Source organism: Momordica charantia (assembly GCF_013281855.1).
Source record: "Momordica charantia cultivar OHB3-1 chromosome 6 unlocalized genomic scaffold, Mcharantia_2.0 BLBB01000006.1, whole genome shotgun sequence".
Classification (NCBI taxonomy): domain Eukaryota; kingdom Viridiplantae; phylum Streptophyta; class Magnoliopsida; order Cucurbitales; family Cucurbitaceae; genus Momordica; species Momordica charantia.
Window position 1 is genome coordinate 7372267 of NW_028275164.1, and position 25995 is coordinate 7398261.

General features: G+C 33.7%; 2 protein-coding genes across 4 annotated transcripts; both read right to left on the reverse strand.

The window, feature by feature from the left end:
* Positions 1–1566: 1566 nt before the first annotated feature.
* On the reverse strand, positions 1567–12593 carry LOC111016484 (elongation factor P (EF-P) family protein). 3 transcript variants are annotated; one of them, XR_015791631.1, is made up of 12 exons: positions 12232–12592; positions 12046–12076; positions 11880–11893; positions 11737–11787; positions 5801–5870; positions 5207–5276; positions 5023–5090; positions 4594–4717; positions 2985–3024; positions 2290–2610; positions 2059–2126; positions 1567–1825 (listed from the first exon to the last, which is right to left on the reverse strand). XR_015791631.1 is itself a non-coding variant. In XM_022291904.2 (11 exons), the coding sequence occupies exons 1-11, from the start codon at positions 12406–12408 to the stop codon at positions 1813–1815; spliced, it is 735 nt and encodes a 244-aa protein (XP_022147596.1). In that variant the 5' UTR covers positions 12409–12593; the 3' UTR covers positions 1567–1812. The 3 variants fall into 3 exon arrangements, 2 of the variants coding, with proteins under 2 accessions (XP_022147596.1, XP_022147597.1); XM_022291904.2 differs by lacking the exon at positions 2290–2610 and having other exon boundaries at positions 2976–3024; positions 12232–12593; XM_022291905.2 differs by lacking the exon at positions 2290–2610 and having other exon boundaries at positions 12232–12590.
* A 1448-nt stretch (positions 12594–14041) lies between these two features.
* LOC111016548 (mitochondrial dicarboxylate/tricarboxylate transporter DTC) lies at positions 14042–18340 on the reverse strand. Its single transcript, XM_022291988.2, has 7 exons — positions 18183–18340; positions 17918–18040; positions 17577–17660; positions 16865–16926; positions 15698–16059; positions 15172–15386; positions 14042–14553 (listed from the first exon to the last, which is right to left on the reverse strand). Exons 2-7 carry the CDS (start codon positions 18035–18037, stop codon positions 14497–14499), a joined length of 900 nt encoding a protein of 299 aa, XP_022147680.1. The 5' UTR covers positions 18038–18040; positions 18183–18340; the 3' UTR covers positions 14042–14496.
* Positions 18341–25995: the final 7655 nt, after the last annotated feature.

Here is a 25995-nt window from a genome sequence, read left to right on the forward strand (position 1 = left end):
ATATACGTATACATAACCATCCAAAATAACAATAATTGATGGTTAGATTCTCGCGTCTCTGCAAGACTAAAAAGGAAACTTGTTTAGTAGGTCAAAGGTTTCAACTTTACTCACAATACCGTTGTATTAAATTTTGTAAATATTTTTATGTATTATATATTATTTTTTATTTTTAAATATTTTTCATGTCACTTCATCAATTTGTACATACTTCAACTATTGTGTTGCTCAGTCAAAAAATAAAAATGAAAAAACTATTATGTTGCTTGACCCAACTATATTTAGTTGAGTAATTTGTCGATATTAAAACTTATATTTATTATTTTGTTTGGTAATATATGTGATTCAAAATAGATGTTTAGTACAGTCATGATTTTATTTATATTAAAAATAATAATAATAATACAAAACGCATTTACATACATATATTGAGTAACAATGGTTTGTTTATTTTATGGAGACCAACAAAGGAACGGAGTAATAAAAACTTTTTTCTTTTTCTGAAATGGGCAATATTCTTATCTCATTTTTATATTAATTTAATTATTTAATTTTTTATTTTTTTGGTATGAATGATTCATCTAAAGGTAAATAATATGTAGTTTTTTTTTTTAAATAACAAATTGGAGTATAGAAGTTTGAACCTCCAACCTAAACAGCTGTTAATTATTGCTAAACTATGCTCGTGTTGATATATTTATTTATTTAGTTTGAACCAAAAATAGATATTCATAATATAAGAGTATATTTGACTGAATATTGTTGGAATAAAATTTAAAACATAGTTTTAAAAAGAGGTAACGAGATCAAACCTAAACATAGCTCAATTAGTTAAACACATATATTCAACTAAAATATTAGAGTTTTGAATCTCCAAACCGTTTTTCGTAAATAATATTTTCTGATTGTCTAATACGATAGACAAAATATTTGGATAATAAAAAAATGGAGCACATTCTAATGTTGCAAAAGTTAAAATGCATTTCGTGTATTTTTTTTCCTGAAATAAATTACTTGGCGTGCTTGATAAGTTATTATTTGAATTTAACCATTTTAATTAGTTGCATTTCAATCTAGCTTTACCCAATAATCTGGAATTTAGTCTGTTAATTATTTTCCCAACATAAACATGTATATGATAATCAAAGATAAAGAAGATAACTAAACGAAAACCAAAATGGACAAAAACATTTCATTATAAAAGACTTTCGAGTTCAACCTTCTCTCTTGCACAAATATCTCGAATATTCACCCACAAATATCTCGAATATTCACCAATAAATCAATAATCTTTCTCGTTACTAATTTTTTTAATGATCATCAACGATCTACACCCCATCATAATTGAGTGTAAATTTAAATTGAAGTGGAGAGATTCGAATGCTTCATCACTGCACGTTGAATTATGCCATCTATGGCATGTCACAAATAACCTCGAAGCATGACCAAAATTGATTCTTTTATTATTTTTTTATATCCTTTGTTATTTACATTGGTCCTCGTTGAGCACTTGAGCCATCCATGATGGTTAAAATCGATTCTTAAATTTCCAATACGAATGAATAATGCTCTCAAAATATGAAGTATCAACTTTTGACCAAAATAAACATCTCTCAACATTTTGACCACAAAGATAGTCGATAATACAAATCTCGACGATATCTCCATTATTTTGATATTTCTCATAATCTAAATCAACATTGCATATCTCATTGTATGAAACAATAGAAACATTTCAAATAATAAATAAGCAAATTCCTCAACAACCACATTCAAGGACGACCTATCCATCCTTCTCATGGAATCATATGACTATGCCTTTGCCCTACAAATGAGAAACACAATGTGAAAAATGTGCGCAAAAAAAAAAATTGTTTTAAGTAGATTTCCACAACATTCAATTGCTCCTCTTTCATCACAACTTGGTAACACTAGATAGGAAGACAGTATAAGAAGAGAAGGGTGGTTGGGGTGAGAAGACATATATTCACAGATCATAAAACAGAGTAACATGATCCACAAATGCCTCCATGGGAGGTAATCGACGGGAAGGCGTACCTCTCGATATAAGAGTCATCCTCTGTATTAATAACTACAACATCTCCAATAACAACGTGTGGTGGTACCTGTAGAGACATGTAGAGCAAAGTTCTTTAAAGCACTCAAACTTGCATTAGAACTGTGGCTGATGGAAACTTGAAACAGAACTGTACAATGGCAGTAACAAAAGGATATGGAATAGCCAAGATTGTATGGAAATATCTAATAATCTTCCCCACATTAAATTACCAGAATTATATATAATGCCTATGTCTATCAAGTCCACATTTGCAGTTTCATTACGCACAAATGTGTACACTGATGTCCATTGATGTGCACATTTTCAGAAGCATAAAAACGTATGCGTGTGCGCATGTTCAGTGCTCATGTGCAGCATGAGACCCCAAATAATAGCATTGTGATTGCAAGAAGAAGTCTATGAGGACAATGTTTCTCATATGAACACATGCATCAACTACTGCGGGCTTGGCTCTTGGTCATTGGCGCCAGTGAAAAAATAAATGGGCTTCTTAATTAGTTCTTGCCACCTACCTGGAATTTTCTTGACAACTAAACGTAGCAAAGTTAGGAAATTGTTCAATGAGATTAATGGAGATGCATTCAAGTTGATCCAAGCACAAAGATGAAGAGGAAGAAGAAGAAGAAGGAAAAAAAAAAAGCACACCACAGACATGACAGAGAGGTAGAGAACCTTAAATTGTAGTTGATGGGTTATTATGATGTTGAATGTAACAACATAATATAGGGGGCTTATCAAGGCAAAAAAAGTCAAGCATGGAAACGGATTCAATACATGGGCAAGAATAAAAATAAACTGATATTACAGCACTAAATAGTAACTACACAAGCGAACCCAACAAGATTTTTGATGTAGTCCCCCAGGAAGGTTAAGTAGCACTATATAAGTAAAGCACCTTACTTACTTTTATTGTCATGCCATTGTCCAGCACTGCTTTCTTTTCCCTGAATCAATAAAGTTTTTAGGGTATAGTGTTTGTAATCGAGCCGGAAGAATTTTATTTAGCACAACAACAATCTAGACAAATTTTTCATAAATAATGAGACAGGCGAAACTTGTGAGGGAATAATTTAATATCTATTCTGAAGCTTTCAATAAATTTAATTCATCTTGATTAATACTCTTAAGAACTCTGTTTTCTGCCCTTTTAGCTTACATCTTCTTACCATCTCTGTTTATCTGTTCACAAACTAAATCAGTCGAGATCTGAACAAGAAATCAACTATACTACCATCAAATGTTTGAAAACATTAATGTCACTGACAATAACAGCTACCTCAATCGACTTGCCAAGAGAGAAACTAAATGTTTCATGGTCGAAATTGAGGGCAATTTGAGATGAAGAGTGGTTCAGTCATAAATCTTATAATAATTATTTACGCTTTACGGTGGGTTTAGGATGTCAATACCTAATAGTCATTATATGCAATGCCAACCATGGGAACCAGTTCTTGTAGCCCATTCCCATTCATTTCCACATTCCATACTCGCCTTATTCTGTTGGCAAGGGGAATTATCAAACATATATTCATTTCTGACCACTAAATCCTTGAACACAACCAAATAGTTCCAAGGAATATTGATTTCAATCACCAACTTGTATCCTTGAACTTTTTTCCCTTTTTTTCCATATATCAATGAAAAGTTTTTTTTTCGTGACTCGCGAGGGTCTAGGCCAACTTGCACGCACCTTGATTAATCTCACATGGCAATAGTTTGATCCTACAACATTTGGTGCCGGGAAATACATAGGAATTAATTCATACGATAGGTGGCCATAATGGGGTTTGAACAAATTCCCTCTCAATTAACCCTAGCCCATTTGGACCAATGAACCATCCATGATAGTTGAAAAGTTTGTTTCTTATTATAAAAATTAAAAAAAAATAAAAAAAATAAAAAAAAAACTCTTAAAATTTCTTTACTAACATCAGAGTCAAGTCTAAGAATCTAAATGCAGTAGTCCCTTTCAATCGCAAGTTTCCAGCCCAGAAGATGAGGGCAGGAGTTTCTATGTTTCTGGAAGAACTTGAGAGATGAATGCAACCTGAGAACGTTTCCAACAGCAGAGTGAAGCAATTCCAACGACCCTAAGTCAAGAGTATAGGAGAAAGAGTGATTCTTCCCATACTTACCTATAATGTAATTACTTCTTGATTTCACATGATTAATGTTGATTAATATTTAATAAAATGCCAAGCATGGTCTGTCTTATGTTATGATCGTAAAAATTAATTTGCATTCACATGCTCATGATATGGGTAAAGTAAGGGTTGAGTTTGGGCTTTTAACTTAAGAGATTGCATGAAGTCAGTATTTTCTCTAATCACACTCGGAAGTTTCATTCCCTACATCTCACTTGATTTCTCTTATACCCATTTCACTTCTTTGAATTCCTAAATTTGAACAGAATTTTGGTACATTTCAGCCAAGATAATACTGTGAGAAATTTTTTAATTTAAATTGCATGCTCACAATTTAATTTGTGCCAGTCATAAAAAGTAGGAACATACTTGGGAGTAGCCGCGATTCCCTTCATGGGTGGCTGTGCTTCCTTCACAACACACGTCACTCGTTTTGGAACCGATGCAGATAAGGGAGTGTCATTGAAAAGTTGTACCATAACTTTCATGTCATCTATTTTTCATGTTTACCAAGTGTTAGTCCTAGAATAAACAAAAAGATATCCGATTATGGATGATGGTACATGAAAAATAAAATGGATTGACATCTGTGGCATGCATAAATGTAATTATCATTATCATTATTATATAAAGAGACAGAATGTCGGAGAAACATTTTAGACAAGGAAAGCTTTCTCCTAGCCTAGTTCGAAGAGAGATGAGACTTTTATCCCAAATATTTAATCATGCTGGATAGTGAATGGGATAAATAACAAGTGGAATATCACTTGTAATGCTTACACAATATACTTTAATTACCTTGTAAATACATGGCAGCCTTGCCAAACAATTCCTCGGGGACTTCCAGTTGCTCATATGTATCAGGGCTGATATAAAATTGACGGAACAAATTTTCAGTAAATTTCATTCTCTAATACTTCTAGGTCAAGTTCACCAGACATAAATATTGGAGGGCTTGTAGCTGTAGAATAGTGGAACTCACTCCATTAATAATACTTTGGCATCCCGATCTCTACACATAAATATATATGCTTTCTCCTGTACAAAAACCCCTGCAACAATTAATTAGTCACAAGAAAGGATGGAACTCATGTTAGATGGAAGCATCAGCAGTAGCCTAACACTGTTCCTGATGTTTAGACTTATATTATAGACGAGGATGGAATAAAAATTTATGGTAGTAGATATTGTATAACGAGATAACTAAACCTAAACTATGAATATTTAAGGTCATAAAATATATCATTGCACACATCAATAAAGGACCACCTAATAATAATTATAGGTATCCCAACAAAACAATTGAGCAGTTTATTCCATGCTTATTAATGGAGAAGTATGCCCTAAGATTCAACACGACATATTGAATTTCTTTCAGAATTGTTGCTATTTAGGATCTAGAAATTATACTTAAAATTTTAAAACAGAAGTAATATCAGTAATAGCAATAACTAAGACATCAAAATAGAGACCAACGTCCTCAACCGGGTTATCCGACTTCAATTGCAACGAGATGTGCATGATATAAGGCTTATCTGATCCATGGGGAGGATATTTAGAAAGAACAGTGCATAACTGTCAACAGATTCATCTGTAGCCAATCGTTGAGTTACTTTGTTTCCACTCTCAACGTCACGAAGTTCAACCTGTGATAAAGGAGAGGTTAATTTTAATTTTTAAATTAGCAGGGAAAAACCGCTTGCATTTCATCCCAAAGTAAAAAGCCAACTTTGACCCCATGACATATTTACACAATCCAATATACATTCATGAATACATACAATATGAGAGGGAGAGATGATAAGATTCATAAGAAAGAAGTTCATCAGAAGAATACAAAGACGCATGAGGAATGAGAGAAGATGAGATATTCTCCCTAGCTTAGGACCTGTGGGGATTAAGCACTCCAATTGTTGTTAATCAAATAGGGGAAGTAATTACAAAAAATTATGAAAACAGTGTTCCAAGTAAATGCTAGAAAGCAAGTAACCGTCCCTTAAAAAATACACAATTCTCTCAACCCATTCAAAATCTACAATTCGATAGTCTTAGGAACCATCGTGTTAGACCCCCAATTGTAAATGTCTATGCTAGGAAGGTAAAGTGGGGAATCCATCATTAAGTTAGTTATGTGAGTGAAGGAGAGAATGTGTTATGGGATAAAAGTAGGAAGTTAGTAGGAAGTTACTTGTCTTGTGTATTTTGAATGTTCAGTTGAACTGTGGGGAGAGATACCGGCTCTCTCGAATTGGCCGTTGGTGTGTTTTGTACTAGTGTTTTGGTGTTTTGTCTTTGAATTCCAAGTAGTAAGGAGTATCCTTACAAATTGGTATCAGAGCACTCCTTCTTGGGCAATATCGACAGAATGGTATCCACACGGTTGGAAGAGCGCTGTGAAGCCACGGAGGCAGAGGTTTTTGGTCTGAAGGATCTGATGTTGGCCCTTCGTGAACAGGTATCACAGAATCAAAAAGCGTTAAAGGCGTTTATGGTGTAACAGAAGACTATGGGACAAGTGATGACTGATTTGATCGAGGGAAAGGTTCGCATACGGTCTCGGTCAGGGAGACCTCGACAGGACGACTTGGAGGAACTTCGGGGGATGTCAAAATCGTGGAAGGTCCAGATTCCAGTGGTGATCGAAGCAAATTTAAGAAACTGGAAATGCCTATTTTCACAGGGCTTGATCCGTACTCGTGGTTGTTCAGGGCTGAAAGATATTTCGACATTCACAAATTAACCGATGAGGAAAAACTGACGGTATTGGTTATCAGCTTTGAAGGCATTGCATTGGCTTGGTTTTGTTGGAGTAATCATTTGTTCATTGGGATGATCTCAAACAACGGATGTACCGTCGTTTTCATTCATCCAAGTCAGGGAAAATCTGTGCACAGTTATTATCCATCAAACAACAAGGCACAGTTACTGAGTATCAAGAGCAATTTGAAGCGTTGGCGGCCTCTGTTCCCCATCTCACGGATGAAGTTCTTGAGTGTGCATATCTGAACGGTTTAGATTCGGTTGTGAGAGTGGAAGTTTTGGCCATGGAACCCAATGGATTGGACGAGATGATGCGTAAGGCACAGCTTGTGGAAGATATCAATAGTGCGACAATTGCGGCGGCAGATTTTGGGCAGAATCGCTTGGGAATCAAATTTGCATCTTCATCTTCCTCTACCAAAATCTCACCTAAATTCACTGAATCCATTCCGACTCACACGGTCACTATTGCGAGTAAGAATCCGACGGTTCCGCTACCCTCACAGGCCACAACTGGGCCTACTCAAAAGAGGTTAACAGAAGCGGAATATTTAACGTGCAAAGAACAGGGCCTCTGTTTTCGTTGTGAGGAAAAATACTCGATTGGGCACAAGTGTAAAAATCCCCAATTGCAAGTCTATGTGGTGCACAATGATGACGTTGGGGAAGATGAAGGGGGCCAAGAGGTTATAGAAGAGGTATGTCCTCCAATTGATGACAGGGGAAAAGCAGTTGAATTTGTGGCTTTCAACACTGTGGTTGGCTTCACAATGCCGGGAACTATGAAGTTGAAAGGATTAATCCAAGGGCGGGAGGTCGTGATTCTTATTGATTGTGGGGCAACCCATAATTTTATTGCTAATTCTTTGGCGGAGGATTTGAACCTGTCGTGTTCTGAGACATCCAATTATGGAGTAATTATGGGAACTGGCTTAGCTGTTAAGGGGAAGGGCATCTGTCGAGGTGTTGTCCTTGAATTACCTGAGTTACCGGTCAAATACGATTTTTTGCCGCTTGAGTTGGGAAGTTTGGATGTCGTTTTGGGGATGCAGTGGCTTAAACGAATGGGATCAATGAAGGTGGATTGGCCTGCCTTGTTGATGACGTTCAAGAGGGATGGAAAGAAGATCCAACTCAAAGGGGATCCTTCTCTCGCACAAAAAGAAGTCTCCTTCAAACGATTGGCACGGGCCTGGGATAATGAGGATCAGGGTTTCTTGGTGGAACTACGTACCATGTCATCCATGGAGGCAGCCAATGTAAACCTCAATGACGGACCATTCCCTGACCTACCCACGGGTGTCAAAGAATTGCTTGCAGAGTACAGTACTGTCTTTAGTGAGCCTAATACCTTGCCTCCTTCACAATCAATAGATCACCAGATTCAGTTAAAAGAAGGGGAACAGCCGGTTAACATGCGACCTTATCGATATGCACATGTCCAGAAAGCTGAGATTGAACATTTGGTGGGTGATATGCTAGCGGCTGGTATCATACGTCCTAGTATCAGCCCCTATTCCAGCCCGGTGATCCTAGTTAAAAAGAAAGACGGGAGTTGGAGATTTTGTGTGGATTATAGGGCTCTCAACAATGCTACTATACCAGACAAGTTTCCTATTCCGATCATTGAAGAGTTATTAGATGAGCTCCATGGATCACAAGTGTATTCCAAAATTGGCCTTCGGTCTGGATATCATCAAATCAAGGTGGCGGAGAATGACGTTCCAAAAACAGCGTTTAGAACACATGACGGCCATTATGAATTCTTGGTTATGCCTTTCGGGTTAACCAATGCTCCGTCGATGTTCCAATCCCTTATGAACCAGGTTTTTCGTCCCTTTCTACGACGTTGTGTACTAGTATTCTTTGACAATATCCTGGTTTATAGCCCTGATATGGAATCTCATTTGACACATTTGGCTATGGTATTCAATGTTATGAAGGAAAATAGTTTGTTTGCCAACCTAAAGAAATGTAGCTTGGCCCAAGCCAGAATTGAGTACCTTGGTCATTGGATTTCGGCGCGGGGAGTCGAAGCCGATCCAGGAAAAGTGAGAGCAATGTTACAATGGCCTCGACCTTCAAACTTGAAAGAACTTCGCGGATTTTTGGGGCTCACCGGTTATTATAGGAGATTTGTGGCCAATTATGGGACCTTAGCTGCTCCCTTAACACAACTCCTCAAAAAGGATTCCTGCTTATGGACAGATCAAGCTACACAGGCATTTGAACGCTTGAAGCAAGCGATGATCACTCTTTCGGTCTTAACCCTTCCTGATTTTAGTATCCGTTTTGTCATTGAAACAGATGCTTCGAGTTATGGATTAGGAGCTGTTTTGTCTCAAAACCAACGGCCTATAGCGTACTACAGTCACAATCTTTCCCTAAGGGCTCAATCGAAATCAGTGTATGAGAGGGAACTTATGGCAGTTGTTATGGCGGTCCAACGTTGGCGTCCTTATTTGTTAGGGCAACGTTTTGTTGTTAAGACCGATCAACAAGCTTTGAAATTCCTGTTAGAACAACGGGTTGGGCAACCAGAATATCAAAAATCGGTCTCTAAACTTCTCGGTTATAGTTTTGAAATTCAGTACAAACTTGGACAAGAGAATAAAGCTGCTGATGCCTTATCTCGCATGACCCCTGTTGCTCAATTTGGCATGTTAATGGTACCTAGTTTGCTTGACATTGCAGTGATTTCCAAGGAGGTCACCAAAGATCTTATTTATCAACAGTCATAGCTGAATTAAATTCCAACAATGCAACAGGATCCAAGCTCCATCTTCAGCAAGGTGTATTGAAGTATAAAGGCCAATTGGTGTTGTCCAAAAAATCCTCTCTCATTCCAGCCATCTTAAACATGTACCATGATTCTGTACTGGGTGCCATTCCAGATTTCTCAGAACTTACAAGTGTCTTACTGCTGAATTGTATTGGCAAGGAATGAAAGGTGAAGTAAAAACATATGTCGCACATTGTTCTATTTGCCAGAGTAACAAGTCCTTGGCAGTAGCACCAGCTGGACTATTACAACCGCTGCCCATTCCTAATCGAATTTGGGAAGATATAGCGATGGATTTCATTGAAGGTTTGCCTAAATCTCATAATTTCAGTGCTATACTTGTAGTGGGGATCGTTTGAGCAAGTATGGTCATTTTATCCCAATCAGTCATCCGTTCACAGCTAAATCCATTGCTTCTATGTTTGTGAAAGAGATTGTTCGTTTGTATGGATTTCCTCAGTCCATAGTTTCGGAAAGTGGTAAACAAGTGTTTGGAAACATATCTACGTTGCTTTTGTACCGGCGCTCCTAAACTTTGGAGTCATAGAATTCCATGGGTTGAATTTTGGTATAAGTGTATAACACCACTTATCATGTTTCCATTGCTACTACTCCATTTCACATTGTCTATGGATGACCTCCTCCTACACTTGTTGCGACCTCCTCCTACACTTGTTGCTTATGGTAGCCAAAAGATAACCAACGCAACTCTTGACCAACAACTAGCTGATTGAGACCTTATGCTTGACCTTCTCAAGGATTCTCTTAGCAATGCTCAGAGTCGTATGAAGAAGTTTGCAGATTTGAAACGTCGTGATGTCGAGTTTCAAGAGGGAGATTGAGTGTATTTGAAGATACGACCCTATAGACAGAAAATTGTGGCTAAACGAAGAAATGAGAAGCTAGCTCCGAAGTATTTTGGTCCATATGAGGTTTTGCAAAGAGTAGGGAAGGTCGCTTACAAGCTTAAACTCCCTCCGGAGGCTGCCATCCATCCGGTATTCCATGTGTCTCAACTCAAACAAGCGCTCGGATAACATGTGGCCACTCAACCTCTTACACCTTGGCTTACTTCGGATCTTGAATGGCTTGCGGAACCAGAAGATGTGTTTGCTACCCGTACCAACCCCATAACAAAAGTGGACGAGGCGCTGATCAGTTGGGCACATCTTCCTGAAGAAGAGGCAACTTGGGAAGCTGTTCCCGAAATTCAGTACCAATTTCCAGCATTTCATGAGAAGTTTTTTGGTCCTCATCACCTTGGGGACAAGGTGACTGGAGGGGGGCCAATTGTAAATGTCTATGCTAGGAAGGGTAAATTGGGAATCCATCATTAAGTTAGTTAGTTATGTGAGTGAAGGAGAGAACGTGTTATGGGATAAAAGTAGGAAGTTACTTGTCTTGTGTATTTTGTATGTTCAGTTGAACTGTGCGGAGAGATACCAGCCCTCTCGAATTGGCCGTCGGTGTGTTTTGTACTAGTGTTTTGGTGTTTTGTCTTTGAATTCCAAGAAGTAGTAAGGAGTATCCTTACACATTGTCTCATAACACTCCAGCCTTCTTCTAGGGTGACTGCAAAGTATTTGCCACACAGATTCTTTTGGGCTTTTATTGAACACCAGAAGATGCCAAATTGGAAAATCCACAGCACGTACAAAATGGTAAAAATTCACCTCTGAAAATATCTAAAAACATTTTTGACACCTCCAATATGTAGGAATTTTGGGGACTTTTTAGGGCACTATTATAAAGGATCTTGACCTGGGTGTGTTTAAGAGAGAACCTTAGGCGATCATTCCCACCTTTGCTTAATGCCAATTAGAGGATCATTTTACAATCTCCCCTAGCCTTTCAGTTTCTTTTACACCTTACTTCTTAAATGAAATACTATCGTTTATCCCAAAAGACATCTAAGGAAAGTTTCAATCAAACTCCAAATATAGGAACTTGTTGTAAGTTCAGAAATGAACCTTGATCGTGGCCTTTCCTCTTCCTTCATGTGAATGATCAACTCTTGTAACCTAAACCAAGAGGCATAGCCAAGCATCGCGTAAGATAATACTACTACGCTATTTCAATCACATCAATGAGATGTAAAGGCATTAAAATATACCTGGAAAATACGTTCTGAAGCAAACAATACAGGCAACAAAAGCAAAGTCATTCGGTCAGTATATGTGATTATGTGTGAGTATACATATATAAGAGGGAGCGAGGGATGAAATTGATTTATCAATCAACAGGCAGTTTCACAATCCAATATTAACACAGAAAGTAACCTTTCCGTTCAATTATGTTCCCCACTCTCACCTGCAATGAAAAAATATATAGAAATTCAGACGCATCAAACAAACGAAGCCCACAAAATTAAAGTCAGTATTAAGCTAAGCTAAATGTAAAACCCATTACCTAAACGCACATCTGCACAATACAATGAAAATGGAGAGTAGAAGAAACAAACTTACATCGGAACCATGCACTTTGAATCCACGGTGTTGAATGAGGGACCATAGAGAACCAAGCAAGTGACAACGGCCGTCGGCGGAGGAGGGGAATTCCGTTGATCTGAAGGATGAAGCAATTGCAGATGAAGGGGGAGAGAGAGCCCGAGAGAAGGCCTTGCGCAGAAGAAGAGCTCGCATCGTGTTGCAGTCTGCAGAGGCGAGATCCAGCAGCTGAGTGAAGAAACTAGAGCTCCATTTCCATTAGCAGTGTTCGGAATTTGCAGTGATGATCGCCAATCAATCTTCTTCCAAGTTCCAACTCCGATTCTCTACGCCGGTGGCCGCGGGGTCTAAAGATGGAACCATGGATTTTTAACTTTTTTAAGGGTCCGTTAAATTACATTTTTCCCCCTATTTTCTTAACATTGGTTATCAAAATTTAACGTTAAAAAATAAATAAATACAAATTTAATTTTACCTTTTCTCAACAACTAACTTTTTTTTTTTTACTCGGTTTTGATTTTAGGCTTAAATGCTATTTTGTTTTCAATTTTTATTTATCTGGGTCCTATACTTTTAAAAAATAACTAAATTGAGTTAAATTAGTCAATAAATGAAGATGATTATTATTATTTTGTTTAAATAAAGTTGTGGATCGAAACATATAAGTATTTTAACTAATTGAATATGTTCGTTTTTCAAGATTAGTATGCTTAAATAAATAATATGACCAACTTTAAAGACTATAGCGGGCAATTAATGTTTTAAGAGCACAGATATATGCTGCATAAAGTTTAATTACTAAGCATGATATTTGAAAATATTCCTAGATGAGACAAATGGAGGGAGAACATTATCAATCGAAACAAAAGGGACTAAAAATTACGAAATTTGTACTTTTTATTTGTAATTACTCAAATCTATTAATATTTACGCCAAATAAATCATACGTGACAAATTATCATGCATTATTAAAATTTCTCATTGAGATCTTAGAAAGAACCGAAACTCCCTACCGAGCTTATTAGACATCAATCACAAAAGACCAATTTGATAATATCCTTGTTTCTTATTTCTAATTTTCTAAATAGAAAAATATAACTAAACTGTTATTATTCTTTACCATTTTAAATTAAGATAAGTTTAAATTTTATATAAAATTAATTTTTTTAAAATTAAACATTCAAAATCTGTACACTTTCAATTATTTAGTAAACATTTGCTATGCATTTTATAAGTTAAAAGAATTATAAAATAATATTTTTATTTATGTTGGAAAGAAATGAGAACATAAACAAGAAGAGCCAAGGAAACTTTTCTTAAAAATGAAAAACAAAAAAACTAAAACAGTTACCAACGCTTATGCTTCAAAAAAATATAAAAAACAACGTACATAGAACAAAAAACAATAAACAAAAACATTATAAAATGATCCCACATTTTTCTGGTTCCCAAGTTCCTAATAAGTGCTACAGAGCACAAATTTCCATCAAAAACAACCCCACCCCAATTACAGCATTCCTTTCTATTGCACCTAAAATCTCGATTTTTGCTGATATTTCACGTGTTTCTATTTATGGTTCCTATGGAGCTACATCATAACAAATCTTCTTTTTTCTACGGTATTGCTTCTATCATCTTAGTAGCAAATCTTCTTTTTCTATAGGATTGCTTCTATGATCTTAATAGCACTAGCCGCCATTATCCAAACGAAAGTCAAAAGACCTCTAGCTCATAGTTCAATTGGAGCGGTAGGTCATATTCGTACGGGTTTCTCATGTGGAACCATATCTGCCTAACAAATAAAAGCATGATACAAACAAGATACATATAGCAAAAAAGTCCTCTAATGAAACTTTATCAATACTATAGGTAAAATTACCAAATACATTGCAAAAAAATTAATGGTCTATGAGAAGTTGAGGCAACCTCCACTCCCAAAAATATGACAACAAAGTTCTAACAAAACTGATGTCAGAATCCCTTCTGTCATTAAGAAGAGAGTGCCCCAAATTTTATTTTGCTCAAAATCAGTGTCCTCCCACTGATTCCCTAACCAAAAATACTTCAACGGGATTTTTATGCTCTTTCTTTAACTACCCTATATCCAATCACAACCCGAAATCAATCGGTGCAATTCAGCCTACTACAATGATCTTACGACAAAAGTAAAAGTAAGAATAAGAAGAAGTCTGACGTTTACAGGCACGGTAGTCCCAAAACGGGCGGAAAAAATGTTTCCTTAAGATTGTGCAGGTCCAGTGGGAATCCCCATCATTCTGGACCTCATAGTCCGATGGACTTCTCGAACTTTTGAACTTGGTTGAGGAAAATCCATGTCATCTGCATTGTCACATATCCAAAAGTTAGAAGTACAATATGAAGATATAATCATCGATGGACAGTTATAGACGGGGATATGTTATTGGAGGGGCTGTAACGTCCCACAAGACGATTTAATACCATTGGAGGTACGAGTGCGAAAAATTTTAAACTATAGTTTGATCGTGCATTCTCAGCCACATTGAATAATTTTCCAACCTAACCATCTTAAATGGAGAGAATGTGAGTTTTGTTTTTTTTTTCCTCCTTAAATAATTGGGATATTGGGAGTCATTATTAAGGTTTTCTTTTAAACCGACGACAATCGTGGAGATGTGAATTCAAACATCGGCTTAAATTATTAAGAGCCTGTTTGATAACCACGACATGTTTTTTAAAATCATGCTTATAAACAATACTTATACTAATGTGTTTCATTTTTTTTTAAACTGAACTAAAGCAGTTGTTAAAAACTTAGCTAAAAATTCAGACGTGAAAACACACCAAGAAATTGTGAGAAAGCCAACATAATTCAAAAAAAAAAAAAAATACTAAAAACCAAATGGTTATCAAACGGGACCTAAGTTTTATGTCAGAAGTTTTGGTTTTGAGGTCAGGTGGGGTAGAAGGAGATCGTACCATGACATGTGGAGCAATCCTAACACAGTACACAGGGAAACCCGTGTAAAATTTGAAGGGTCCGCCAGATTTCAAGGTCTTCATGGCACAATCCAGAGAGCCAGAGTAAGGAAGCTTGCCCTCAGCATCAGGCTGCATTTTCTGGATCTGGGTCTTCACATAATCAAATGGCAAACTGCAAGCTGCGGCACAAAATCCTGAAACAGCACTTGCACCTGGAGAAGAGCAACAGAGGAAAAAGAACATGTCACAATTAGCACAAAATAAACTTTCAAGAGCTTAAATATTTCCCCGAATAGTTTATGCAGAATCTAGAAACTTGCAAAATTTTAATTGACCAAGTGATGTTGATCCAGGCAGTGGGATGAATATCTAATTCTGAAGTATAGAATAAAGATGGACAATGTGATCCCATTGCGCACGAAAGATTGAAGAAGAAGATGTGGTCTATCCTAGTCCAAAGTCCATGCCACCATTTGGGATGAATCGAAAGAAATTTGACCACGAAATGTGCAAAGAATCTCACCTAGGACCGTTGTAGCTTCACCGAAACCAAGGTTATCCTTGAAAAACTCGACACTTTGATCGTAGGAGGCAAGCATGCCCATATTCAGTGCCATTGCTCTCACTACTGTTGGACCAGCACCTTTCCAGAGAGCCAAAACACCCTCGTCTCCAACAATTCGATATAGTGCATGGAATGCATTTTTGTAGTTTCGACGTTGTGCAGCCGGCAGGGTGGCATCGGCCTGCATTCGGATAAGTGCCAAATCTGCAGGACTACCGAAAGACGCTCCAATAGCACCAGCAGTTAACCCACATAAAGCTTTTTGATACAGAGGAAGGGGCTTGCCGTCATTGGCTTCAATTGCTTTGTTTGTCAAAATCCTACAAAATGAAGCAGAAAGAAAATTCATTGAACTATTAATAAACTAAATTATCCACATACCGAGCCGACGGGGAAAAAACTGAAGAACTATAAACTAAACACATTTCTATCCATCAACACGCTAATCAGAACAGAATCAAGACCTCCAGAGAGTGAAACAATAGAAGGAGCCTGGATACAATGATAATCAAAATTAAAAAGATCATTTTTTTTTAACAGAATTGTGCAAGAAATGCATGGAATTTCATTTGATTGAAGGAAACAATACCAAGTAATTATTTGTGTTCATTTTTCTAACAAAAGTCAGAATAGTTCCATATTGTCTGTTCTTGGAAAAAGGATTTATTCAACAAAATTTTTTCCTTGCTAGTGCTACTAAAGAGGAATTCATCCTTAACACCGATCAAGTTCCATATGAATACAATTGCAAAGGAATAGTTCATTGGATAATGTTAAATGTGATATTAAGACTACTTTATTTTCAAATAATAAATGGAGTAGATATTTGCAGATACACTAATGATCTAAACATCGACATGTCAATTTGGACGAGTTTCTCCTTACCAATTTGTAGACAAATTCCTTTTCTAAAAGAATAGTTCTTTGCTTTAAGTAAAAATAACAAATTTGCATCATTTTCTTTTCCATTCCACACCTCAAATCTAAACAAACACGACACAACCAAAACATCTACACATGCCAAATTCTTAAAGCGAGAGAATGACCGAATAAATCAGGACTTAGTGCAATTCATTACCAAAACACTTCTACTTTTTGGAAAATGAAATTCAGCATAACACTCACTTGAATGATCCAAGTCGTGCAGTGGTATAGGTAGCTTGTCTAAGAAGCCCAGCAGAGAGACCCTGTTTAACATTATGCACTTTAGAAAAAATTCTGTTGTTTCTTGATAAAAATAATACAAACAAACATGCGATTAACATAATACAAGTACTAAAACAAAGGACTGCCGAAGCATTCCCAAGAATACAAGCTGAAACCGTCAGACATTTATTTTTCCTCTTAGTTTAGTCGGTTCACTTATTCGAAGACACATGAAGCACACACAAAAGCGACACAAGAAATCTTGAAATATTCAACTGAACTAGAAATTAACCAACTCACTAACATCAAACAACCCCAATTTTAAGTTCTTTAGATTACAAATCACAGCATCTATGAAGCATCAGCCTAGTGCCTACATCTCTTATAATTTTCTAAATAAGATTGGAATGTGGGTCGAAGCGAAGAAATAAACAGATAACTTAAACCACTCCATTCGCTCGAGTAACAACTCCAATCCACCATTTACAATTAGTACCAATAAAATCAAGTAGAGAAGCTGATTACTATACAATAATACTCTTCCAGCCCTCTCAGAGGTCCTCGGAATAACGAGATCTCGTAACCAACAAGTAAATTTACTCCAAGCCAGTATTTCACAATGTACCCCAAGATCGACAGTGCAATTTAATGAATCAGAATCACAGATTTCAAGTAGATCTTTGAAACGCACCTTGTAGAAAGCACCAACTCCCTCCGCCTTAAGCATGTTCCTGGTTACCTCGCCTGCCGAACCCTGACCCAGCTGAATTCTCACCTGAACCAAATCAAAAAGGCAATATTAAATCAACAGACATAAACCCATCAACGCATCTAGAACAAAAAGAGACGAAATACGATCTCCAAAACCCCTGGATCTAAATTCCATTTAAGAACTCCATTTCCAACTCATTCAAGATCAAAAACATCACCACACAACACGAATTACAACCAACAAGCAACAAAATCCCGTTAAACAAAGATCGTTTGTCACGAAATGGAGACGTAAGCGGTAAATCTGAAGATTCGTGGTACCTTGATCATATCGACGGGTTGGATGACGCAAGTCGCGAGCATACCAGATACCCCTCCATTGATGAAGGGCTTCACGGTAGGCCAAACTCCGACGGATTTGGGCTTCTTCTCGTCTCCCATTTGCTGAAATGAAAAGTTATGAGTGAAAGCTCAAATGGGGAGAAAGAAGAAGAAGAGAGAAATTGTGGGTATGGAAAAAAATGCGCTGGTTTTGAGAGTGCGAAGGAGAAAAAGTGGAGAAAGCAGGTTTTATAGGAGTGTGTACCAAAAACCCTCCTCAGTCTTCCCTTCCTTTTCTCTCTCTCAGCGGCAACTGGCAACTATTAATTTAATTTTAAGCTTTGTGGAGTTGATTTTAATGGCGGACCTCAGATTCCTCGAGCGACCATGAAAAATGGCTAATTTTTCTATTTGCTGCTGCCATTTCTTTTGTTGGCTTTTCCCCAAAATAGAGACTTCTGTTTTGTTTCGGATTTCAAATTTATTTTCTAATTCGTACAGCCAAAATATATGTAATTTTTTAAGTTAAATTATAAAGTTAGTTTTTTTAATACAAACCTACCGGATCGAACTCACAACTTTTTAATATTTCGACAAATTATAAAGTTAGTTAATAAACATTCAATTTTGTGTTTTATAAATTTATGAACTTTATAATAAGTATTAAAAACTCTTTCAATTTTTAACCTTTCTCAGTAGATCTAAACCTATTTGATACTTTTCAAAATTCACAAATTTATCCGACATAAAATTGAAAGTTTAAAATTTTATGAGATAAGAAAATGAATTTTATGTCTGATAGATTCGTTAATTTAAATAAATTTCGAATATGTAGATAACTATTAGATGCCTAATTGAAAATACAAAATTATGAGTTTTATTAGAACATAATTACTGTTAAATGTTTTTTGAAGTTCGTAGATTTGTTTTTTAAATTGTTCACGGACTTCTTAGAAAGTTAAAAAAATCAATCTAAACTTAAATCAATAAACGTCTATCCCAACTAAAAATCTGGGCTTTTGATTCTCACCCCCACAATGTTATTTACTAGTAAAGAAAAAAAAACTTAAAAACTTATTTTTCTTAATGTATATAACTAGTGGGATAAGTAATTCAACTGTATTTGTTTTCTTTAAAAACAAAATTATTTATTTTATTAAACATTTACTTCGACTTGCATTACTAATATGACAGATATTGTTCAACAAAATAATTTGTAGATACACGAATTATATACTGATAAAAACATAAACGTAAACATATTAGTTTTAATTGTTGATTTGTAGTTCTAATAAAGTAAAACAATGGGAAGAGTTTCTCAAAAATAAAAATAAAAATAAAAAAGTGGGGTAGAATCTAACTTGAAATATGGCAATTGAGAATGTCAAAATGGTTTTTGTAAAAGTAATAATATTCTCCACTTTATAAAATCTATTGTACTAAAAAAATAACATCAATTTGTTATATATATGTTATTTTGTTTCATATATTTTTTAAATATTTATTTTGGTCGGTGTACTTTTAAGTTGATTCATCTGAATTGTTGTACTCTTAATACAAAATCATTATTATATTTTAAAAATTTTATTAAGTGCAATGTCGTGTTGAAATTGTGATGCAAAAAAACGAGATAGAAAAAATGAAATGCAAGGACCAAAGCAATCACTTTTTAAAAGTATAGGAAGTAAAATTGACATTTTGAAAGTATAAAAACTCAAATGAACAAAAACTTAGACCAAAATTAAAGTTTTGAAAGCATCAAAACTAAAATGAATGAAAATTGTACCCGAAATTACAAAGACCTGAACACTATTTAAACATATTTAACTTAATATATTAATAAATAAATTAAAAATAAAATACCAAAAAAAAACATTTTCAGTGGTTTTTTTTAATTATAAACCATATAAAATACTTTTTTTAGTACAACATGGAAGGGAGAATTCGAACTACATGTGTCAATTATCACTAACCTAAATTAATGGTAGAACAGTACAAAATACTTAAACGACTAGAGTTGCAGATTTATTTTTTATTTATTTTTTGTTATAAAACAACTCTACTTTATTTTTTATTTTCAGTTCATTAATAAATATAAATTAAAACAAGATCATGTTAAATTAATAAATTATTTCAAAATTTGTAAAATCCAAGCATTATAATCTATGTTTTTTTTCCTCAAGTAAAAACATAATTAATTTCAAATCCGTTGCTCAAAAATCGTAGAGAACAAACGGAAAATAATGAAATTTATTATGAAAAAAATTCTTCATGTAAATTATAACGTCTGAAGGAAGGCTATTTATTGAATTCCACTTTGCGGAAAGTTCTATGTTGGCGCGCTTTTCGATGTCGAATCCGTCCCGTCTCCAAACTTGCGATCAAGTTTCTTTTAATTGCAAATTAGACCCTTAATTAATTTATATATTTCACCATTTATATTTTAGAGGTTTAAAAAAAATAGTATTTTGGTCCGGGTACATTCAGTTTTAGTTTTAGTTTATTTTGATATATGTACTTTCAAAACGTTAAATTTGATTTTTTGTACATTCAATGTTGGTTCACTTTAGTCTTTATGTTTTCAAAGTGTTCGTTTTGATCACTTAATTTTATTTTTAATCTCATTTTCTACACAATTTTGACACGATATTACAAATACTCAAATATTAAAATGTAGTCATGACTTTATATTAAATAGTTTTTGTCATGTATAGGAGTGGTGTTAACTTTTGAGAATAATGACCAAATTGTCACTCTTTAGGAAATACAATGACCAAAACTAACATTTTGAAAGTACAAGGATTAAAATAACTATAGTTAAAAGTACAATGACATAAATAAATATTTTGAAAATATAGAGATTAAAATAAACAAAAATTGAAAAAAATACATGAACCAGGATAATATCCAATCTTTCTGTTACTACTATACTCGTGACAAAATGCATGATTTTGAAGGATAGTTCACTAAATAAATAAATATATCATGTCGTTCTCAAAATTGTACATACATTTTCAAAATTTCTTAAATATTTTAATTTTCATCCACATATCTTAAATTTGCCAAATAAGCCCTACTACTTGAGGGCCCAGGAGTTGAATAATAGGAGGGCCACAAATTAAATTTATTAAAAAGGTCAATATTGATAAGTTTCTAAAAGTCCAGTGATCATTTAATTCTTTCAAATCAAATATGTTATTGAATACATGATTTTAAATATCTATCGACACGTCGACATATTCATGTCTTCATAGGTTCGACATCGAAATTTCCATCATAGTACAAGAAAATCGACAAAATGTGAAAAATATCAACAAAATGTCACTAATATATATATTATATTAATATTAATTATTTTTAACTAATTTAGTAATGTAAAAATGTTTATTTGTTAATTTAAATATTTTTTACTAGTTTTTAATATTTATAATTTTTACAGGAATACATTTTATCAATATTTCCATGGATATTTCTATGAAATCGAGACATTGACATTTCCATCGGTATCGACATTTAAAACCTTGATCGAATATAACTTCAATATGGATTTATTGACCAACCAGAGTAGGGTCAAGGCACACTCTAAAATCTCATCTCTACACGTTACTAATAAAAATGATTTTTTTTATACAATGTTAATAAAATATAAATATTTGAAACATAACTAAAATGAACTAATACCCAAAATTGGTTCATTCGACTTCCAACCATATTGACCCTTTTGAATTAGTCGATCCTACAAAATTAATCACTTTCAAAATGTTTATTTGAATCATTGTAGAGTTTTTATACTTTCAAAACTGAGATTTTGGTCTCTGTAGTTTTAAAAAACAAGCAATTTAGTTGTTGCAAACTTTTGAAATAAATTCTATATACAAGGGAAACTTTTGAATTACGACGGTGTGATTGCATTTCAAGAAATTTATCGACGGTAATGAAATGCTTAAATTGTGATCATAAATAAAATAAATAGACCAAACAGCCACGAAAAAACTATAACGGGCATTTCAAAAATACAGCAACTAAAGTAAACAAAAAATAAAATTATGGGACCAAAATAAATGTTATAAAAATACACCGACTATAATTATATTGGGGCAGTTGCAAATATGACAAAAACGTTTAGTAAAATTAGTAAAATAGCAACCACATTTAGTTTTTCTCAAATATAACGTTTAAAAAAACGGAGATCTAATTTTAAAATGATAACTTTACTCAAAATGATATATATTTGTAATATATACGTAATATATCTTAATACTTATATATATATGTGATATACATCTGATATATTATTGATATAAGTGTCTGTGTGATAATATCTGATATCCTACTAAGAGTGAAATTTTGTACTATATTTGAAAATTAAAAGAGACGGTTGAAATACATAAAAGACTTTTGCTGATTAATGCATTTTCACAACTATTTATAAAAGAAAATTAATAATTTGGTTGGGAGAAAGAGTGCGAGTTAAGTCATGCGTTTTGATGACGTAAGTAAGTATGGTTAAAGAAAAAGCCATGAATAACGTGGGTATTGACGTCCAAGCCAAGCAAACAAGGCTTCCAGGTGGAAAATTAGGATTTTTGTTATTTTTAGAACCCAAAAAACAAATAAAATTATATGTTTCGTTGAATTAATCAAATTTAATCATAAATTTAAATATTATTTAGTCCAGTTCTATTAACTTTAATTTATTTTTGTTCCTATATTTTTAAAATTTCTCTTTTACTCTCTGTCACATGTGTCCATCCAAAATCCAAACTCCAGAGACATCAAATATATTTTTTTTATTAAATTCAATAGAATATTCGAATGTGAGATTTTTAAGTCAGTATGACTCAGATACTTTGAAGGCTATATTTTCAACTTTTATTATGTCCATATATTTTTAAAAATGTCTAATTTTTTGTTAATTCATTTTCTTTTTTAACCCAATTTTTAGTATATCGCAATTCTAACCTAATATTCATTCACTAAATTTCATGAAACGTAACATTAAATAACATTAAAAGGTTTCTATTGTGTATAAAAGTCGTGTTGCAATGTTGTAAATAAGGGACTAAAATAGTCAATTTTTTAAAAACTACAAAGACCAAATTGGATTTTTTAAAAGTACATAAACTATAATGAACAAAAGTAAAAAATACGAAGATCAAAATAAACGTTTTTTAAGGAAGGTTAATAAAATAAACCAAGTTTAAAATTATAATGACCAAAAATAGTATTTAAACCAATAAAATATTAAAATAATATCTTTTATTAATTTGTTTTTTAAATGTAACTTTGTAGATTTTTGTTTTAATCCAACGACTATGTAAAACAAAGATATTCGAACCTCTTAACCTTTTGATCTGTGATATTCTTAGTTACGCTTAAGATTGTGCAAAATCTTAAACCTTGCATTTATGGATAGGTTTGATGATTGCTTCATCCCACCCTATCCCAGTTGGTTTGTTGCTTTGGTATATATAGACGTTTTTTTAGATTATTTCAAAATCAAAAGTGAAATTAGTAAAATTACTCATTCCATTGCTTTTACTTGAAACTTTTTTCTTTCCAAATATCATTTTTTTTTCAGAATATACTTTTTTCTACGCTAAATATCGTTTATTTTTCTTCTTTTGTTGTTCAGTTTTGCCTTAATTGTCTTCTAATTTTATATGCAACTTTTGCAGTTTTTTCGTTCCTAGTCATTTTTACAAAGAGATATAATTGAAGAAACTTTATGACAATAGATTAAACATGTCACATATTTTATGTAGCTTTGAATAATTCTAGAAGAGCAACAACTCTCAATGATAAATATTAAACCAGCCAAATTATGCATATTCGTTATCACAATGCTTCAGCAACAACAACTATATGTTTAAGTGCTTCAAGAACCGTTGCAGTTGATCTTTCTAAATATATCCATGGGCTAAACAGCACCACAAATGAATAGAAAAATTGTCTCTTCCATTCATACATTTTTAAAATAATAATAATAAAATTCATCTATTACTAATTAATCAACAAAAATAAATCAAAGTTGAATTATAAAAAAGTTCAACGTTTATAATTTCATATAAAAATATCCAACCAAATATATCGTCACTAGATATAATTCTAGAGTGATTTCACTCAAAACACTTCAAATTGATCATGTCAAATTAATCTTCTGATTTTCAACATTCTTATTGTTGATCAGAGTCTGTAGCGCCCTGGGCCCTGGATTCAGGATCATTCAGAATTTGGATTCGACACCTCTTTGCCCCGACATTCTCTACTTAGCTGCGCCACAGACCAACACGTGTCCTTTTAGCATGTTTTGTCCTCACTCACATGCTTCCTACTAAAGCAACTAGGAGGTGAGCCATAAAAAATGAAGGTGCACCATAGGTAGTAACTATCAATTCTTTTAAGCATTTTCTTAACCATGCTTCTATGGTCTCAGGATCCCTCTCATTCGGATGTGGTATCCGTTCATTCATGTACTCCTCCTTTCTAGTCGGACGTCACATGCTCACCAGCTTCCACCTTAGTTCGTCCCCGAACCACATCCTACTGGGAGAGGTTCCGCTCTGATACCATCTGTAACGCCCCAGGCCCAGGATTCGGACCAAGATTCGAGTCTTTCTACGAAACAAATATAATATAAATTATTAACAAATATTCGTTAAATAAAGAAAATTAAATAATTTTAATATAAAATTTACCTCAAGTAAAAGGTTACAAACTTCTTTAACATAAAATTTAAAATCATACATGTACACCAAAACAAAACATATTACAATAACAAATTAATGATTTCATTAAAGAAAAAAAAACAAAAAATCGATTTATTACTTAGATTAACAATTAAACAATTAAAAAAGTTATAAATTATGATTAAAGGACTAAAAGAAGGGTAAACGAAAATATTTAAGAGGAGAAAAAATAAATAATGAAAATATTGACAAAAAAAATATATTAACAAAAATAAAGAGAACTGAAAAACAAACTCGTTTGTTCAAAATCAATCGTTCTTTATTTTCGATTATTATAACTTGTTGATGTGTTTCTCACGTTGTTGCTATGGACTTCTCAATATAATCAAATTGCTGAAAACATACGTAGTATTTCATTTTAAAGATGAAAAAAACCGAAAAATAAAAAGCAAATCAAAATTGTGTACATTAAATTGACATTTTGTAACTTGGATAAGAAAAGTGAAGAAGATGCATTGAGAGGGGAAATTTGAAATTTTGACCCTCCAATAATTCATTTTGGATTTATAATCCCATTTTGAAAAAAACTAATCTATCACCTCACTCTTCCTTATTTATTAATAATTTCATAATTTTTAAATGTAAAATTACCGTAGTACCCTCATGTTTCAAAATCAACATCTCCCCCACAAATCTCTTTACAAATCTTTATTCCCTTCACAAATTTCTCACAATAATTAATTCCAACCTTAAAAAATCTAACTTTTAAGAAAAATATCTAACTCAAATAGTAAATTAAAAGTTTAATATGGAAAAAATAAAAAAACGTACATAATTACATAATTTGTGCGAATTTAATTACAAAAAAGTCAAGATTACAAAAATCTCGGGACAATATTGCATTAAATGCTCAAGATTTAATTGATAACAATAGGCAAAGAGGGGAGAAAATGCAAAAAAAAAAAAATTCTGGAATTTGGGATCGCGGACCGGGATTGGAGGATCCCGGTCTGGGTTAGAAGGATCCCGGTCCGGGATCCCAAATTCCAGAATTTTTTTTTGTGTGTGCATTATCTCCTTCTGAATTCCAGTTTCTTTTAGCCTTTATTGTGAAGAAAATCTCGGGTATTTAATGCAATTTTGACACGACATTTATGAAACCTTAATTTTTTTTTTGTAATTAATTCCGAACAAATCTTATGCATTTATTGTTGGATTATGCAAATCTTTTTTCACCCTAATTTACTTATTGGAGAATTTAATCTACAAATTTTTTTTGTGTGGATTCGTTTGTTAAGTAATAAATTAATCTATATTAGATTTATATTAGATTCAAAATTTTAAAAAAAATGCTAAGGGTTGAGAGAAGAGATTGGTGGATAATTTTAC

Coding starts and splice junctions, on each gene's coding strand:
- LOC111016548 (XM_022291988.2), bottom strand. CDS start 18,037: ATGGGAGACGAGAAGAAGCCCAAATCCGTCGGAGTTTGGCCTACCGTG. Junction 16,060..16,864: donor GCACGACTTGGATCATTCAA/GTGAGTGTTATG, acceptor TTCATTTTGTAG/GATTTTGACAAACAAAGCAA. Junction 15,387..15,697: donor TGAAGCTACAACGGTCCTAG/GTGAGATTCTTT, acceptor GCTCTTCTCCAG/GTGCAAGTGCTGTTTCAGGA.
- LOC111016484 (XM_022291904.2), bottom strand. CDS start 12,408: ATGCGAGCTCTTCTTCTGCGCAAGGCCTTCTCTCGGGCTCTCTCTCCC. Junction 5,871..11,736: donor GAGGAAAGGCCACGATCAAG/GTTCATTTCTGA, acceptor CCTTTATCACAG/GTTGAACTTCGTGACGTTGA. Junction 2,127..2,975: donor TGACAATAAAAGTAAGTAAG/GTGCTTTACTTA, acceptor ATGTCTCTACAG/GTACCACCACACGTTGTTAT.